Source organism: Chlorocebus sabaeus, chromosome 1 (assembly GCF_047675955.1).
Source record: "Chlorocebus sabaeus isolate Y175 chromosome 1, mChlSab1.0.hap1, whole genome shotgun sequence".
NCBI lineage: Eukaryota > Metazoa > Chordata > Mammalia > Primates > Cercopithecidae > Chlorocebus > Chlorocebus sabaeus.
In genome coordinates this window covers 15,616,250-15,631,169 of record NC_132904.1, presented here as the reverse complement: position 1 = coordinate 15,631,169, position 14,920 = coordinate 15,616,250, and the positions used below count along the sequence as shown (strand labels likewise).

Sequence of the window (14,920 nt, the reverse complement as noted above, 5' to 3'; positions counted from 1 at the left end):
AAGCCTGTAATCCCAGCACTTTGGGAGGCTGAGACGGGCGGATCACGAGGTCAGGAGATCGAGACCATCCGGCTAACACGGTGAAACCCCGTCTCTACTAAAAAAAAATACAAAAAACTAGCTGGGCGTGGAGGCGGGCACCTGTAGTCCCAGCTCCTTGGGAGGCTGAGGCAGGAGAATGGTGTGAACCCGGGAGGCGGAGCTTGCAGTGAGCTGAGATCCGGCCACCGCACTCCAGCCCCGGCGACAGAGTGAGACTCCGTCTCAAAAAAAAAAAAAAAAAAAGAAAAAAAGAGAAAAAAAAATGTGTTCGGAGTCTAATGTGTACCTGTCACTTCAGCTCAAAATAGAACTCAGGAGTTTTGTATTTTCCAGCCTCCATCCAGTGATCTGTCAGCTTGTCCCATCACTTTTGCCCTCTCTGCCCCTCCCCCTCCAAATCTCTCAGTCAGCTGTGAGCCCCAAGACACATCCCCTGTGTTGGCAGCTGCCCCACTCATCCCCTCCTTAGCCCAGCCTTAAGCAGCTGCTTTTGTCTGAGGACGAGGGAAAGGGCCTATGTAAGGAACGTGGCAGGGGTGGGTGTGAAGGGAGCACAGGAGGCCTTGCATGGGCTCTGGCTGAGCAGCGGAGGCCAGGGCCATGCTCCAAATGGGTCCTGAAGATGGTTGTCAAGGTCCCTATGGTTAGGAGAGTCCATTGGGAAGAAAGGTGACCACAGGACGGATGCTGCCAGGCTCAGGGCAGGAGGGACGTGCCGTGATTGAAAGGTGCCACCTGTCAGATCTTCCACGGGAAATCCGAGCCTCCCAGTCTAAGGGAAAGTGTTGTACCAACAGGCTAGTAAACAATGCTCTTCAGGCAGCCCAAGCCTCTTGAAGTGGGGGTGGGGTGGGGTGGAAGAGGGAGAGGAAGGGGGGAGGCGGGACCAAAGAGCTGGGGGCTAGAGGCCACTGGGGTTTAAAGGCAGCCTGGGAGTGAGGCCGCTCAGCTGGAAGAAAGACAGCTCCTGAGCCACAGGCAGAAGCCCCACAGGTAGGAGAAACCCTGGGTCTCTTTCTAAGGGCCCCTCCCCATCTGCCAATTCTCAGTCCCACCTTCCAAGGGCCAGAGCCTCCCAGGAGGGCCCCCCAGCTGGAGAAATCCAGGCTCCTTTCTAATTCTCTCCACCACGATATCTACTCTCTTTAGATGCCAAGGGTCTCAGCCCTGCACCAGAGCACCTACAGAGCAGACTGCCAGTGGCCATCCATGAGGAGGCCTCAGAGCAGGGGAGGGGACCTTGGGAGTCTCGAGAGTCAAGCTGGGTTGGGGGGTAGACTGTCTAAGCCAAGCCTGTCCAGCCCATGGGCTACCTATGGCCCAGGATGGCTTTGAATGTGGCCCAATATAAATTCATAAACTTTCTTAAAACATTATGAGATTTTTGGTGTGTTATTTTTTTGTTTTTTTTGTTTTTTGCAATTCTTGTTTTAGCTCATCCGCTATCGTTAGTGTTAACGTATTTTACATATGGCCCAAGACACTTCTACTTCTATCAGTGTGGTCTAGGGAAGCCCAAAGATTGGGCACTCCTAGGCTAAGCAATTGAGATCGGCCTCTCCAAGGGAGGGCCCCTGGCTGAGTGGGGAAGGTGGAAGCCTTAGGACAACGAGATGACAGAGGAGGCTGCAGTGGGTGGCGGACACATCACAGAACATCCAGCGTTTATACTACTGGGGGTTTGGTTCTTGGGCTCCTGGATCCCTTTCCTCCTGGTCTGCCAGAAGAAACAGGAAGAGAGAGGGAGGGGAGATAGCTGCACTGCTGCTTTGGACACAAAACAGGAATGGTCTGGAGGCTTCCTGGGGAAGGAAGGAGGAAGGAAAGTAGAGAAAGATAGGAGGGGCAGAGAAACTTTCATGAAGGGCCTACTGTGCACCAGAAGAAAGAGAGAGAAACTCCTCGGCTGAATCTGACTGCCCTTCCCAACTGGTGGGGTGCCCCAACTCTGGGCCGGGGCCTTTGGAGGGACACTGGGCTGAGGAGCTAGTGGGAGCATATATTTGGTGTGAGCTCTGGTGTGGAAGTTGGGACACTTGGATTCTAGATAAGGCCAGGCCATTTGTCCTATAACTTTAGTCAAGGGACTTCAATTCCCTGAGCATCAAATTCCTATTGGCTCCCTAATGGGCCCAATAACCTATTCTGAAGGGTCACAGCAAGACACCACCAAGAGAAAGCAAGGCCTCCACAGCGTAAGCTGTAAACTACAGTAGGGCTATGAATGCTGGGGGTGGGTGGTGGCGTCCTGGTTTCTCAGCACTCTGAGCATCTTCACTGCTTTTCTATTTGTGACAAGCCTGGAGGGTAGAAAGCTGAGGTGATAAACACGCAGGATAGCCGAGGTATGTGTGCGTGTGCGTGCATCTACCCTTCCCCTCCACCACCCTAAGTATGCAGCATGTAGACAGAAGGAAAGATGGTTAGAGCTGCTAGGCTCAGTGGCTCATGCCTGTAAACCCAGCACTTTAGGAGGCCGAGGCAGGAGGATCGCTTGAGGCCAAGAGTTTGAGACCAGCCTGGGAAACATCGTGAGACCCCATCTCTATTAAAAAAAAAAAAAAAAATTGGCCAGGTGTGATGACGCACACCTGTGGTCACAGCTCCTCAGGAGGCTGAGGTGGGACGATCCCTTGAGTCCAGGAGGTCGAGATCACAGGGAGCTATGATTGAACCACTGCACTCCAGCCTGGGCAGCAGAGTAAGACCCTGTCTCTTTAAAAAACAAACAAAAAAAAAGATGACTGGAGCACTTAGCTATGTCTTAGCCAAATAGTGTCACACTTTGAGGTATAAAAAGGGCTTGTTATCATCCTACTGGCATTCAGTTCTCTCTGCCTTGACTCACTGATAAATGCCCTCCAGGCTGGGTCAGGACCTTGCCCTGGCCCAGGGCTGGTCACAGCCAACCTACACCATACAAGCTGATGGAAGCTGAGTACTCATTCACGCCAAGCATGCCTCCGAATCCTGTTTTGTTTTGTTTTTTTTAAGAGCTGAGGTCTCACTTTGTTGCCCAGGCTGGAGTGTAGTGGCTATTCACAGGCATCATTATAGTGCACTGCAGGCTTGACCTTCTCAGGTGATCCTCCTGCCTCAGCCTCCCAATTAGCTGGACCACAGGCATGTGCCACCACGCCTGGCTCCAAATATTTTCTAAGCATGGGCTGCCTTAATCCTCCAAATATTTTCTAAGCATGGGCTTCCTTAATCCTCCAGCATCCCTATGGGATGGGACCTATTGCTATCTGCAGAAATCAAAACACAGAGAGGATGGATAGCTTGCTCAAGGTTAACACAATTGGTAACCCATGGCAGCTGGGATCCCATCACAGGAAGACACAAGAATCAATGATTTTCACCACTAGTCCATGTCTCCTTCCAAACAAGAGCAGAGAGCAGGAGGGGAAGGGATTGTGTTAGACCAGCATTTGCCATGCTTTCTTCTGCTGCTAGAGACGGCAGTAGATGCTCCTCAGAAAAACAAAGCAAAAAGAAAAGAAAACAAAGGGAGGGGGAAAAAGTCATGGTCAAATAGGTTTGGAGAAAAGTGAGTGAAATGAAGTATAAGCAAGGTTAAGGTTTCTTGACTATCTGGCTTCTAAAATCTACTTAATTGCTAATGAAGTTGTGTATCTGTTTTTGTTTTGTTTTGTTTAATTTTATTTTCTTTACTATAGAGACAGAATTTCATATGTTGCCTAGGCTGGTCTTGAACGCTTGGGCTCAAGTACTCCTCCCACCTCGGTGGCCCAAAATGCTAAGATTACAGGCGTGAGCTACTGCGCCTGGCTGAAACTGTATATCTCTAAGAGGGTAAAGAGTAGGCTTTTTTGCAGAGCAACCTTAGCCAGAGAATATTCTTTCTCCTAACCCCACAGAAAACCCTCTCCATGTCATGGCAGACCCTAGTTTTCCACAGAACACAGTGTGGAGAACCTGACCCAAATGAACCTCATCATTGTCAGCCGAAACTGAGGCCCAGAGAGGGAAAAGGACTTGCTCAGGTCTCAGTCGGGACTGGAAGATGCAGGTCACAGCCAGTTCCACAACTTCCCGGCTCCCAGCATATCTGCTGATGTATATCCATCGCCCTGGCTCAACTTCCCTCTTTTTTTTTTTGAGACAGAGTCTTGCTCTGTCACCCAGGCAGGAATGCGGTGACACAAACTCGGCTCACTGTAACCTCCGCCTCCTGAATTCAAGCGATTCTCCTGCCTCAGCCTCCCAAGTAGCTGAGATTACAGGCGTCCACCACCACACCCAGCTAATTTTTGTATTTTTAGTAGAGATGGGGTTTCACCATATTGGCCAGGCTGGTCTCGAACTCCTGACCTTGTGATCTGCCCACCGCAGGCTCCCAAAGTGCTGAGATTACAGGCGTGAGCCACCATGCCTGGTGTCATCTTCTCTCTTACTTTAAGACATTGCTGGAGCCACTGAACCAGGAAGGGGGCTCTAGCAGGAACCATAGGACAGTGTGAGCATCTTTACAAATCCCAGCCTACTTTTAGGAAACAGTGAGGGCATCGAATTCAGGAACCCCAGGACTCTAGGTAAGACCCGAGTGGGTGGTGGGAACAGAGCCCTGTCCGTCTTCTTGCCTCCTGTCCTCTGCCCATTTACCCAGGTGCCCTCGGTACTATCACTGAGAAAGATGGTACTGCCAACGGCAAGGGGTATTTTTAGTGCGTGACAGGAGTGCCCACTTTTCTTACTGCCTGAGTCATGCCCTGAGCCCTATTTGGGGATTGTTTTCTTTGTAACTACACCCCCCAAGAAGGGCAGGGGCATGAAGGAGCTAACCCGAGGCCCAGCTAACCCTACACACCTGTTTTGTAGATCCTCCAGTATATACAGTACTTAAATAGGCAACTCCGAGTTAAGATGTCATAATCTACCCCCATGCTTTCTGGGGGCAGTAGGAGGGTCAGGTTGCCAAGCAGAGGCCCAGGAGAGTACAGCTTCATTCTTCACTCAAGGAAACACTTCTTTGCCCAGGCCCACGTTTTCCAAAAACCATAGGCTGGCAGAGCTGGCAAAGCTCCAGAGACCAGTTGGCCCTGGGGTTCCTAAATTTCAGCCATTTTTATGCACCACCTTTATGATTTTGCTACCTCTGCACCACCTATATTCCAGTTTCCTGAATGACTTCCTTTGAATCAACTTATTTTTAAATTCAGTAAAAGTATTTTTAAAAGACACTGTATCACTGTTGGAAATGGAAACTCAATACCACTTACCAGAAATAGAAAGTAACTGTAAAAATAAATACAATGGAAACAAAATGGTGTTATTCAATTCTATCTAGATACTTCTGCTTGCCTAGGCTCTCAGGGGAGAGCAGCAATTGTTCCACAGGTGTTCTAGGATGCCAGTATATAATTGTGACCAGGCGCTGCTCATGCCTGTAATCCCAGAACCTTGGGGGGCCAAGGCAGGTGGATCACTTGAGCTCAGGAGTTTGAGACCAGCCTGGGCAACATGGCAAAACCCCATCTCTACCAAAAAATAAAAAAAATTAGCCAAGTGTGGTAGTGAGCACCTGTAGTCCCAACTACTCAGGAGGCTGAGGTTGGAGGATCACCTGACCCCAGGAGGCAGAGGTTGCAGTGACCTGAGATTGCACTCCTGCACTCCAGCCTGGATGACAGAGCAAGACCCCCTCTCAAAAAATAAATAATACAATAAAATTGTGACCACCTCAGTGGCTTAATCAAAAAGAGGCAACATGACTGAAAAGGCATTATGTGACTCAATGTTCTTTAAAGCCAAAGCCAGAACCTACAGAGGGGCATCAGGTGAATATCATCCAACATCACATCAATGTAGCCCAACAATCCCAGCTTCGGGGAAGCACTTCTCTGTCCTTCATGCCTGGGTCTCATGTCCAAGTAGGAGCCAAGACTGAACCACGGACTTCCTGACTCCCAGACCAGAGCTCTCTGAGGATGGGGTCTTCACCTCATGCTGGGATGGGGCATGACCAGGTCTGCTTGTCTTCTCTTTCCAGAGATGGAGCAGAAGGAAGGGAAGCCCTCTGAGGATGGGACCACCGTCTCCCCAGTTGCAGACAACCCTGAGATGTCAGGAGGTGGAGCCCCTGCAGAGGAGACCAAAGGCACAGCTGGAAAGGCCATCAATGAGGGGCCTCCTGCAGAGGCAGGAAAGCAGGAAAAGGCACCTTTCGAGGATGGCATTTCAGCGGAACTCCAGGGGGAAGCAAATGGATTAGATGAGGTCAAGGTGGAATCTCAGACGGAGGCTGGTGGGAAACAGGACGCTGAGGCTGAACTTAAAGAGGAGGATGGTGAGAAGGAAGAGACCCCTGCGGCTTCTCAGGAGATGACTAGAAGGAAAGAAGAGACCAAATCTGAACCCAAGGAGGCTGAGGAAAAGAAGGAGAGCATACTGGCCTGTGAGAAGCAGAAGGCGGAGGAGAAAGAGGCCAAACCTGAATCTGGGCAGAAAGCCGAAGCCAACGACAGAGACAAGCCTGAACCTAAGGAAACTGTTGAGGAGGAGGAGGCCAAGGCAACCTCTCAGGAGGAGACAGGCCAGAGGGAGAAGCGCAGCACTGAACCCAAGGAGAAGGCTACTGACGAAGAGGCCAAGGCTGAATCGCAGAAGAAGGCTGTTGTGGAGGATGAGGCTAAGGCTGAACCCAAGGAGTCTGATGGGAAAGAGGAGGCCAAACATGATACAACAAAGGAGGCTGATGCAAAGGAGGAGGTGGAGGAGGCGGAGGAGGCAGTGAGTGAGGCAGGAAAGGGGGAAGGAGGCTCTGTCATCTCCTGCTCCTGGAAACAAGGCCCCTCTGCTTCAGTCCGTTGGCAAAGTTTGGTCTTCCTCCCAATGATTTCCAGAGCCCAGGGTGGGGGAGGGGGGACAAGGGGTGCAGCACCGTAGTCCCAGACTGCCTTTCAGATCTTTCTGAAGTCCTCGAAGCCAGGGCAGGTGCTATGTGACCATGAGCTCACACAGGTCATGCTCATTCCAGGAGCCAGGCAGTCCCAGTGAAGAGCAGGAGCAGGACGTGGAAAAAGAGCCAGAGGGAGGGGCAGGGGTGCTTCCCAGCTCCCCAGAGGAGTGGCCTGAGAGCCCCACGGGGGAGGGGCACAACCTCAGCACAGGTGAGTGAGAACCCAGAGCCCACAGGATGCTGCAGGGGCCACCTGCGGGAGGGAGCAAGGAACATGTCATGGATAGCCCCAGCTTCCCTCCCTCCTTTCCCTCTCCTCCAGATGGGTTGGGTCCAGACTCCGTAGCTTCTGGAGAGACCAGTCCTTCAGCCAGGTAATGTCAAACTCTGGGGCTCCAGCTCCAATTCCCTCTACCTCCTGCTTCCCTCAGCATCCACCATCACCTCAGTCTGGGCTCCCCCAGCACCTGATTTCAGGATATTCCAGGATTCCTGGCATTCAGCTTCCTATCCCAGGGCAGAGCCCAGGAAACCAAAGAAGCTAGGGGCATAGCGGGGCACAGTGGCTTATGCCTGTAATCCTGGCACTTTTAGAGGCCGAGGTGGGCAGATCACCTGAGGTCAGGAGTTCGAGACCAGCCTGGCCAACATGGCAAAACCCTGTCTCTACCAAAAATACAAAAATTAGCTGAGCATGGTGTTGGGTGCCTGTAATCCCATCTACTTGGAAGGCAGAGGCAGGATAACTACTTGTACCCGGGAGGCGGAGGTTGCAGTGAGCTGAGATTGTGCCATTGCACTCCAGCCTGGGTGACAAAGCAAGACACTCTAAAAAAAAAAACAAAAAACAAAAAAACCACAGGCAGAAAGGAACACGAAGGATACCTGGTCCACTTCCCATGTCATGGCTGAAGTCTGCCCTGCAGCATCCCTGACACTTCACAGGAGCTCCTTATCTTTCAGCTGAACATGTATCCATGGTGCCAGTCACCCAAAAAGCATGATCAGAAGCCTGAGTTGAGACAATGGTTCTGCCATATACCAGCTGTATGACCTTGGCCACATCACTGAACCTCTTCTCATTTGTGAAGTGGGTGTACCAATTGTACCTAAGTCGTAGGATTATTCTCAGACTTCAATGAGTAACAAGTGCAAAGCACTTTAGCCCAGTGACTGGTCCGTGGCAGGTGCTGGATAAAATAAGAGGCTTATGCTTGCCATTGCACCACTTCAGTCACTAGAGGAATTATATGGAGCTGAAATCTGCCTCCTTGTCCTCCCTTTTTTTCTTTTTTTTTTTTTTTTTTGAGATGGAGTCTTGCTCTGTTGCCCAGGCTGGAGTGCAATGGCACAATCTCAGTTCACTGCAAACTCTGCCTCCCAGGTTCAAGAGATTCTCCTGCCTCAGCGTCCCGAGTAGCTGGGATTACATGCGCATGCCACCACACCTGGCTAATTTTTGTATTTTTACTAGAGGCGGGGTTTCACCATGTTGGCCAGGTTGGTTTTGAACTCCTGACCTCAGGTGATCCACCCACCTTGGCCTCTCAAAGTGCTGGGATTACAGGCAAGAGCCACCGCGCCTGGCCTCCTTGTCCCTTTCTTAGGGAAAGATAACCAGTGAATAGTCACTGAGCAGGCACCACTGGATGCTTTACATTCACCTTCTTACATAGGACAGGTAGGTATTCTTGTCCTCATTTTACAGATGAGGAAGCTAAGGCTCAAACGATGTGACAGTCCCAAGATCACACAGCAAATAAGAGGCAAAGCTGTGCCGAGTGCAGTGGCTCTCACCTGTAATCCCAGCACTTTAGGAGGCTGAGGTGGGCAGATCACCTGAGGTCAGGAGTTCGAGACCAGCCTGGCCAACATGGCGCAATCCCATCTCTACTAATAATACAAAAATTAGCTGGGTGTGGTGGCGGGCGCCTGTAATACCAGCTACTTGGGAGGCTGAGGCAGGAGAATTCCTTGAACCCGGGAGGCGGAGGTTGCAGTGAGCCAAGATCATACCACTGCACTCCAGCCTGGGCAACAAGAGCAAAGCTCTGTCTCAAAAAAAAAAAAAAAAAAAAAAAAAAAAAAAAGCAAAGCCAGGTTCCAAACTCAGGTCAGACCTCAGAGGTGTCCTAGCTCTACCCACATGTCCTCACCAGACCACATGCTCCTCCAGGTTAGACGGAGACTCACGATTCCTTCTCAATGTCCTCCCAGTGCTGGGCACAGAAAAAATGTGTGTAACAACTGCACACACCCCTTTAGACTGCAGTGCCGCCCACCCTCCAGCCCCACAGCCCCCTCCCTGCGTCCTGCAGTGCTGGTCCCAGCCTCTCTCATGCTTCTTTGGACTTCTCCATATAGTGAGTCTTCACCCAGCGATGTGTCCCAGAGTCCCCCTGAGTCCCCTCCCTCAGGGGAGAAGAAGGAGAAGGCACCAGAGCGCAGGGTATCAGCCCCTGCTCGGCCCCGGGGGCCCCGAGCACAGAACCGCAAAGCCATCGTGGACAAGTTTGGCGGGTAGGACACAGGCCAGGGGCTGAGCTGGGTTTTCCCGTTCGTAGGAGCCCTGGGTTGGTGGGAGGGTGGCCTCAGGGGCTGTGAGAACAGCCCAGACCAAAGCAGGAGGAATGACACCTGAGGGCTGGGGATCCTCCCAGTGGGGCCCTTCATGGCCTCCTGCCTCTCTGGCTTGGCCTTGCACCCCTCTTCCCTCACAGGGCAGCGTCCGGCCCTACGGCCCTGTTCCGGAACACTAAGGCAGCTGGGGCAGCCATTGGTGGTGTCAAGAACATGCTCTTGGAGTGGTGCCGAGCCATGACAAAAAAATACGAGGTGGGCATGGGACAGAGCTGCATGGGTGAGGCAGGGGTCCAAGGAGGGTTTGAGTGGTGCAAACCCCAAAGGGCAGGAGGGTGGGAAGGGGGCCAAGTCCAGGCCATCTGGCTGAGGCTCACTGAGGCCTCCCCTGTGCCCTGCCTGCCACAGCACGTGGACATCCAGAACTTCTCCTCCAGCTGGAGCAGTGGCATGGCCTTCTGTGCCCTCATCCACAAGTTCTTCCCTGATGCCTTTGACTACGCAGAGCTGGACCCCACGAAGCGCCGGCACAACTTCACCCTGGCCTTCTCCACAGCAGAGTAAGCCACAGCCATGGGCTGGCAGAGCTGGACGGGATCCTAGGCGAGGACTGATTCACAGGGGTTGAGTAGTGCGGCAGTTACACTGATGCTGGTGCCACACATTCATATACCCAACAGACATTTTTTGAGGGCCAGGCACTGTTTCAGGCTCTGGGGATACAGCAGTGGGTGAAACAGACAAAAATCTCTGCTTGGGTCAAGTGCAGTGGCTTACTTGTATAATCCCAGCACTTTGGGAGGCCGAGGCAGGAGAATCGCTTGAGGCCAGGAGTTCAAGACCAGCCGGGGCAACATAGTGAGACCCCCATCTCTACAAAAAATCAAAGAATTAGCTGGGCATGGTGGTGGATACCTGTGGTCCCAGCTGCTCCGAGGGGAGGCTGAGATGGGAGGATCACTTGGGCTCAGGAAGTCAAGGCTGCAGTGAGCCATAATTGAGTCACTGCACTCTAGCTTGGGTGACAGAGCAAGACCTTGTCTCAAAAAAACCCAAAAAACTACAATTTTAAAAAATGAAAGGGAAACTTGCAGTATGGATTTACAACTCTAAGTGAGTATCAGAAGGGCAGGCAGCTCTGCTCTGACCAAGTGCTCCTGAACCGCAGGCTGTGAACCACTGTCCTGCTCCTGCAGCTGCCTGGACTCTGGTTCTGAGCCAGGCAGAGCCGCTGGAAGGTGGGAGGAGTCATCAGATGACAATGACAGGCCGACAGGAGGCATCAGGCAGCTGAAAGCCCAGGAGGTCGTGGGGATGTGTGGAGAAGGAGGGAGGAGAATAGAAGCGGAGGTGCCTGGGTTTGAATCCCACCTCCTCCTCCCCAGCTCTGTGACTCTGGCCAGCTGTCTTAGCCTCTCTAGGGGCCCCACATCACAGGGCTTGCTGTAAAGATTCAGTGTGAAGAGGAAACAGTGTCTGCCACAGCCATCACACCCCACTGCCTGTTCCAGAACTCTCCTCCGATTCCCATGGAGTCCGGGAATGAGGGGAGGGAGTGGCCAATGCCGAAGCCCCCAGTGGCGGAGCCCTTCCCCACCCACTCCCCAGGCTCAGTGGGAATGAAGGTTTTGCCTCTCCCACACAGAGGGACAGCATCCGAACCCACAACCATGGGGCACTGCACTGGTTGCAGGGAGTTTATCCCATTCTCCAAAATCCTCCAGTGTGTGTCCTTCCCACGGCTCCCAGTCCAGCGTGGATTTTGGCCCTGCAGTCTCAGCCCCAAGGGAGGATTTCCACTGGGGCCCTGGTTTCTCCTATGCCAGCACCTATGGCTGACTTTGGTAGGCAGGGACTGCTGAGACCCAGCTTCAGAGTAAGGATGCCAGAGGTGTCAGACAGGCCCCCGGGGTTGTGTTGCTCACTTTGGCCTTGGGCAAACCACCGAAACACTCTGAGTCTCTGCTTCCTCTTCTGCTGGCTGAGGATGGAGGGAAGGAGTCTATGGGAACGTCCAAGGGGAAGCGTCTGATAAAGCATGAGATTGGTGTGAGGCCTCAACACTGATTAGCTCAGATTATCGGACTCAGCAAAGCCAGTGGTGTCACAGAGCTCCAAAGGGCAGCTGCGAAGTTAGAAAAAGAGGACTTGTTGCCAAGTGCCAGCAGCTCCTGCAACACACCAAGCATTCCTGCCTCGGGGCCCCTGCACCTGCTGTTTCCTCTGCCTGGACTCCCTTCCCCAGATGTGCATATGACTTACTCTAAGAGGCCTACCCTGAGCACCCTATTAAAAAATACTACAGCTGGGTGCGGTGGCTCACACCTGTAATCCCAGCACTTCAGGAGGCCAAGGCGTGTGGATCACTTGAGGTCAGGAGTTTGAGATCAGCCTGGCCAACATGGTGAAACCTTGTCTCTACTAAAAATACAAAAATTTGCCGGGCGTGGTGGCACACACCTGTAATCCCAGCTACTTGGGAGGCTGAGGCAGGAGAATCACTTGAACCCAGGAAGCAGAGGTTGCAGTGAGCTGAAATCTCCCCACTGCACTCCAGCCTGGGCAACAAAGCAAGACTCCATCTGAAAAATAAATAAATACATTAAAAACAAAAAATACCAGATCTCCTCCAACATAAGAACATACCCTGTGTCCCTTCCTGCCTTATTTTCCTCCTGAGCACCTCTCACCATCTGATGTACCACCTACTTTGTGTGTTGCTTACTGTCTCCCGCCACAAGAATGTCCATGCCATGACAGTGCGGAAGTTTTGGTTTTATTCACTGATGAATTCTCAGAGCCTGGAAGAGGGCCTGGCACATAATACGCTCCTGATAAATACATAGAAACTGAATGAATGATGCTCCTGGAGATGCTGCAGCTGCAAGCCAGGACTCTGGCTAGGATTTGGTTTCTGTCCTTTATCTTTTTTTTTTTTTTTCTTTTTTGAAACAGAGTATCACTCTGTCGCCTAGGCTAGAGTGCAGTGGTGTGATCTCAGCTCACTGCAACCTCCGCCTCCTGGGTTTGAGTGATTCTCATGCCTCAGCCTCCCAAGTAGCTGGGATTACAGGTGCCCGCCACCATGCCCAGCTAATTTTTTTATTTTTTGTAGAGATGGAATTTCACCATGTTGGCTAGGCTGGTCTCGAACTCCTGACCTCAGGTGATCCACCTGCTTTAGCCTCCCAAAGTGCTGGGATTACAGGCATGAGCCCCCGCGCCTGGCCCCTTTAAGTTCTTCCTGAGGGGCCTGGCCTAACAGAAGTTCCCCGGTTCCAGAGGACAGATACACACGCATGTGAAAGTGGTGGGTTAATGTAGAACTAGAGACCAGAGGGTCCTGCTCCCATGTGAGGACAAGAAGCGCAATGAAAATGTGGGCTTTGGAATCAGACCCAGCTGGGTTTGAGTCTTCTATTATTTTAATTTTTTTTTTTTTTTTTTGAGAAGTTCCCATTCTCCAAAAAGGTCTCACTGGGTTGTCCAGGCTGGTCTCAAACTACTGAGCTCAAGGGATCCTCCCGTATTGGCCTCCCAAAGTGCTGAGATTACAGGTGTGAGCCACTGTGCCTGGCCTCAAACTCATTATTGAAGTATTCACTGGGGTTGGCTTTGGTGTTACCTGTCTACATCCTGTGACCTACCTATAGGAGTATCACAGCTAAAGGAAGCCACGGCACCTGGCCTGGGTTTGTCTTAACTCTGCTGTGGCCTCAGTTATCTCATCTATATAATGGGATGATTGGCTTAGATGATCTCCCAGCTCCAACATCCCAGCCCATCCTATGAGCTTCATCGTTGCTGGGCTGCCCGCACCCATCCCCTTATCCTTCACCTTTGACCTTCTGCTCCCATATCCTTCACCTTTGACCTTCTGCTCCTCATTCTACCCCATTCCTTAGGAAACTGGCTGACTGTGCTCAGCTGCTGGACGTGGATGACATGGTGCGGTTGGCTGTGCCCGACTCCAAGTGCGTCTACACCTACATCCAGGAACTGTACCGCAGCCTCGTGCAGAAAGGACTGGTGAAGACCAAGAAGAAATGAGGAGGTGACTGCCTCTGTGGGCAGAGATGGGCAGGGCGCCCAGCTCACCAGCTGTGGCCTGGGGGCTCCCTTCTGCTCGATGGAGGCACCAGAGCCAGGGGCTCAGGCAAGGGCATGTGGCGTTGGTTTTAACTGCATTAAAAGTACTTTTGTAAAATCCTCTCTGGCCCCTCAGTGCCCTCTCCATACTTGGCCCAGGAACGTCTGCACTCTGGGATGATAAACTCTGGACACAGAGGTTTCCTCACCTGCTGAGGTATCAATAACTATGCAAGGTGTCTGGGAAAGGACAATGGCCTGGGTCTCACCACTAACCAGCTGTGTGACACTGGGCCATACAGTTAACCTCTCTGGGCCTCAGTTTACAGGCTGAAAGGGGATAATGGGAGTTGCAACCTTATGAAGGTGTTGCGAGAGTCAAATGAGATAATGAAAAGGGCAAAAAGCTTTGCCCAGTCCTGCCACTCAAGTGTTCAGTAAGTGGTCGCCAAAAATAAAAAACAAACTTACATTTTGACTCTGGTGGCACTTCTTCTGGTTATATTCCCCTCTTTCCACGCTTCTCAGGTAAGGGTACTCCAGGGCAAGAGCTGGAGAAGATTCTCTAGAAACAAGTGGGATCTGGTTGACTTCCTTGACTCAAATCACCCCATATTCTGTCTCTGAAAAGCCAGCAGTATTCCAGGAGCTTACAACAATTGCAACCAGAAAGTTCTTCCTCTGGGTTAAGTTAATCCCTCTATCTGGCTGAAGTTCTGGCTTGTTTTTGCTTTTCCATTGCTCATGAGATACAAACCCCTGAGCTGATTACAATTTCCTGCTAACTATCCAGTCTGGTTTTATCAGCCATTTGGGGCATATGTGCTGATAAAAGCAGCTCATGAAAAATACAGAAAACAAAACACATCCCAGCCACAACCCTGGCTCACCTGCAGGGGTGTGGATTGGAAGAATGGACCCCAGCAATCCACTGAAGTGCTCTGTGCCTCAATTGCCTCATCTTTAAAATGGGGATGTTGGCTGGGCGTGGTGGTTCACACCTGTAATCCCAGCACTTTGGGAGGCCAAGACAGGTGGATCACCTGAGGTCAGGAGTTCGAGACCAGCCTGGCCAATATGGTAAAACCCCATCTTTACTAAAATTACAAAAATTAGCCAGTCGTGGTGGCGGGCATCTGTAATCCCAGCTACTCAAGAGACTGAGGCAGGAGAATCACTTGAATTCAGGAGGCAGAGGTTGCAGTGAGCCGAGATCACACTGCTGCACTCTAGCCTGGGTGACGGAGTGAGACTCTCTCTCAAATAAAAAAAATAAAATAGGGACGT

The 14,920-nt window shown here is 51.6% G+C and overlaps 1 protein-coding gene across 1 annotated transcript; it reads left to right on the top strand.

Annotated features, from left to right (window-relative positions):
* Nucleotides 1-5,343: 5,343 nt before the first annotated feature.
* On the top strand, nucleotides 5,344-13,594 carry SMTNL1 (smoothelin like 1). The gene is made up of 7 exons (XM_007998322.3): nucleotides 5,344-6,795; nucleotides 7,043-7,175; nucleotides 7,287-7,338; nucleotides 9,329-9,484; nucleotides 9,685-9,799; nucleotides 9,953-10,104; nucleotides 13,450-13,594. The coding sequence occupies exons 1-7, from the start codon at nucleotides 6,010-6,012 to the stop codon at nucleotides 13,592-13,594; spliced, it is 1,539 nt and encodes a 512-aa protein (XP_007996513.3). The 5' UTR covers nucleotides 5,344-6,009.
* The last annotated feature ends 1,326 nt before the right edge of the window (nucleotides 13,595-14,920 follow it).

Excerpts from the sequence above, each read along its gene's own strand:
- SMTNL1 (XM_007998322.3), top strand. The coding sequence starts at position 6,010 with ATGCTGGGATGGGGCATGACCAGGTCTGCTTGTCTTCTCTTTCCAGAG. Across the intron at positions 6,796-7,042 it reads TGGAGGAGGCGGAGGAGGCA|GAGCCAGGCAGTCCCAGTGA; the intron begins GTGAGTGAGGCA and ends TGCTCATTCCAG. Across the intron at positions 7,176-7,286 it reads GGGGCACAACCTCAGCACAG|ATGGGTTGGGTCCAGACTCC; the intron begins GTGAGTGAGAAC and ends CCTCTCCTCCAG.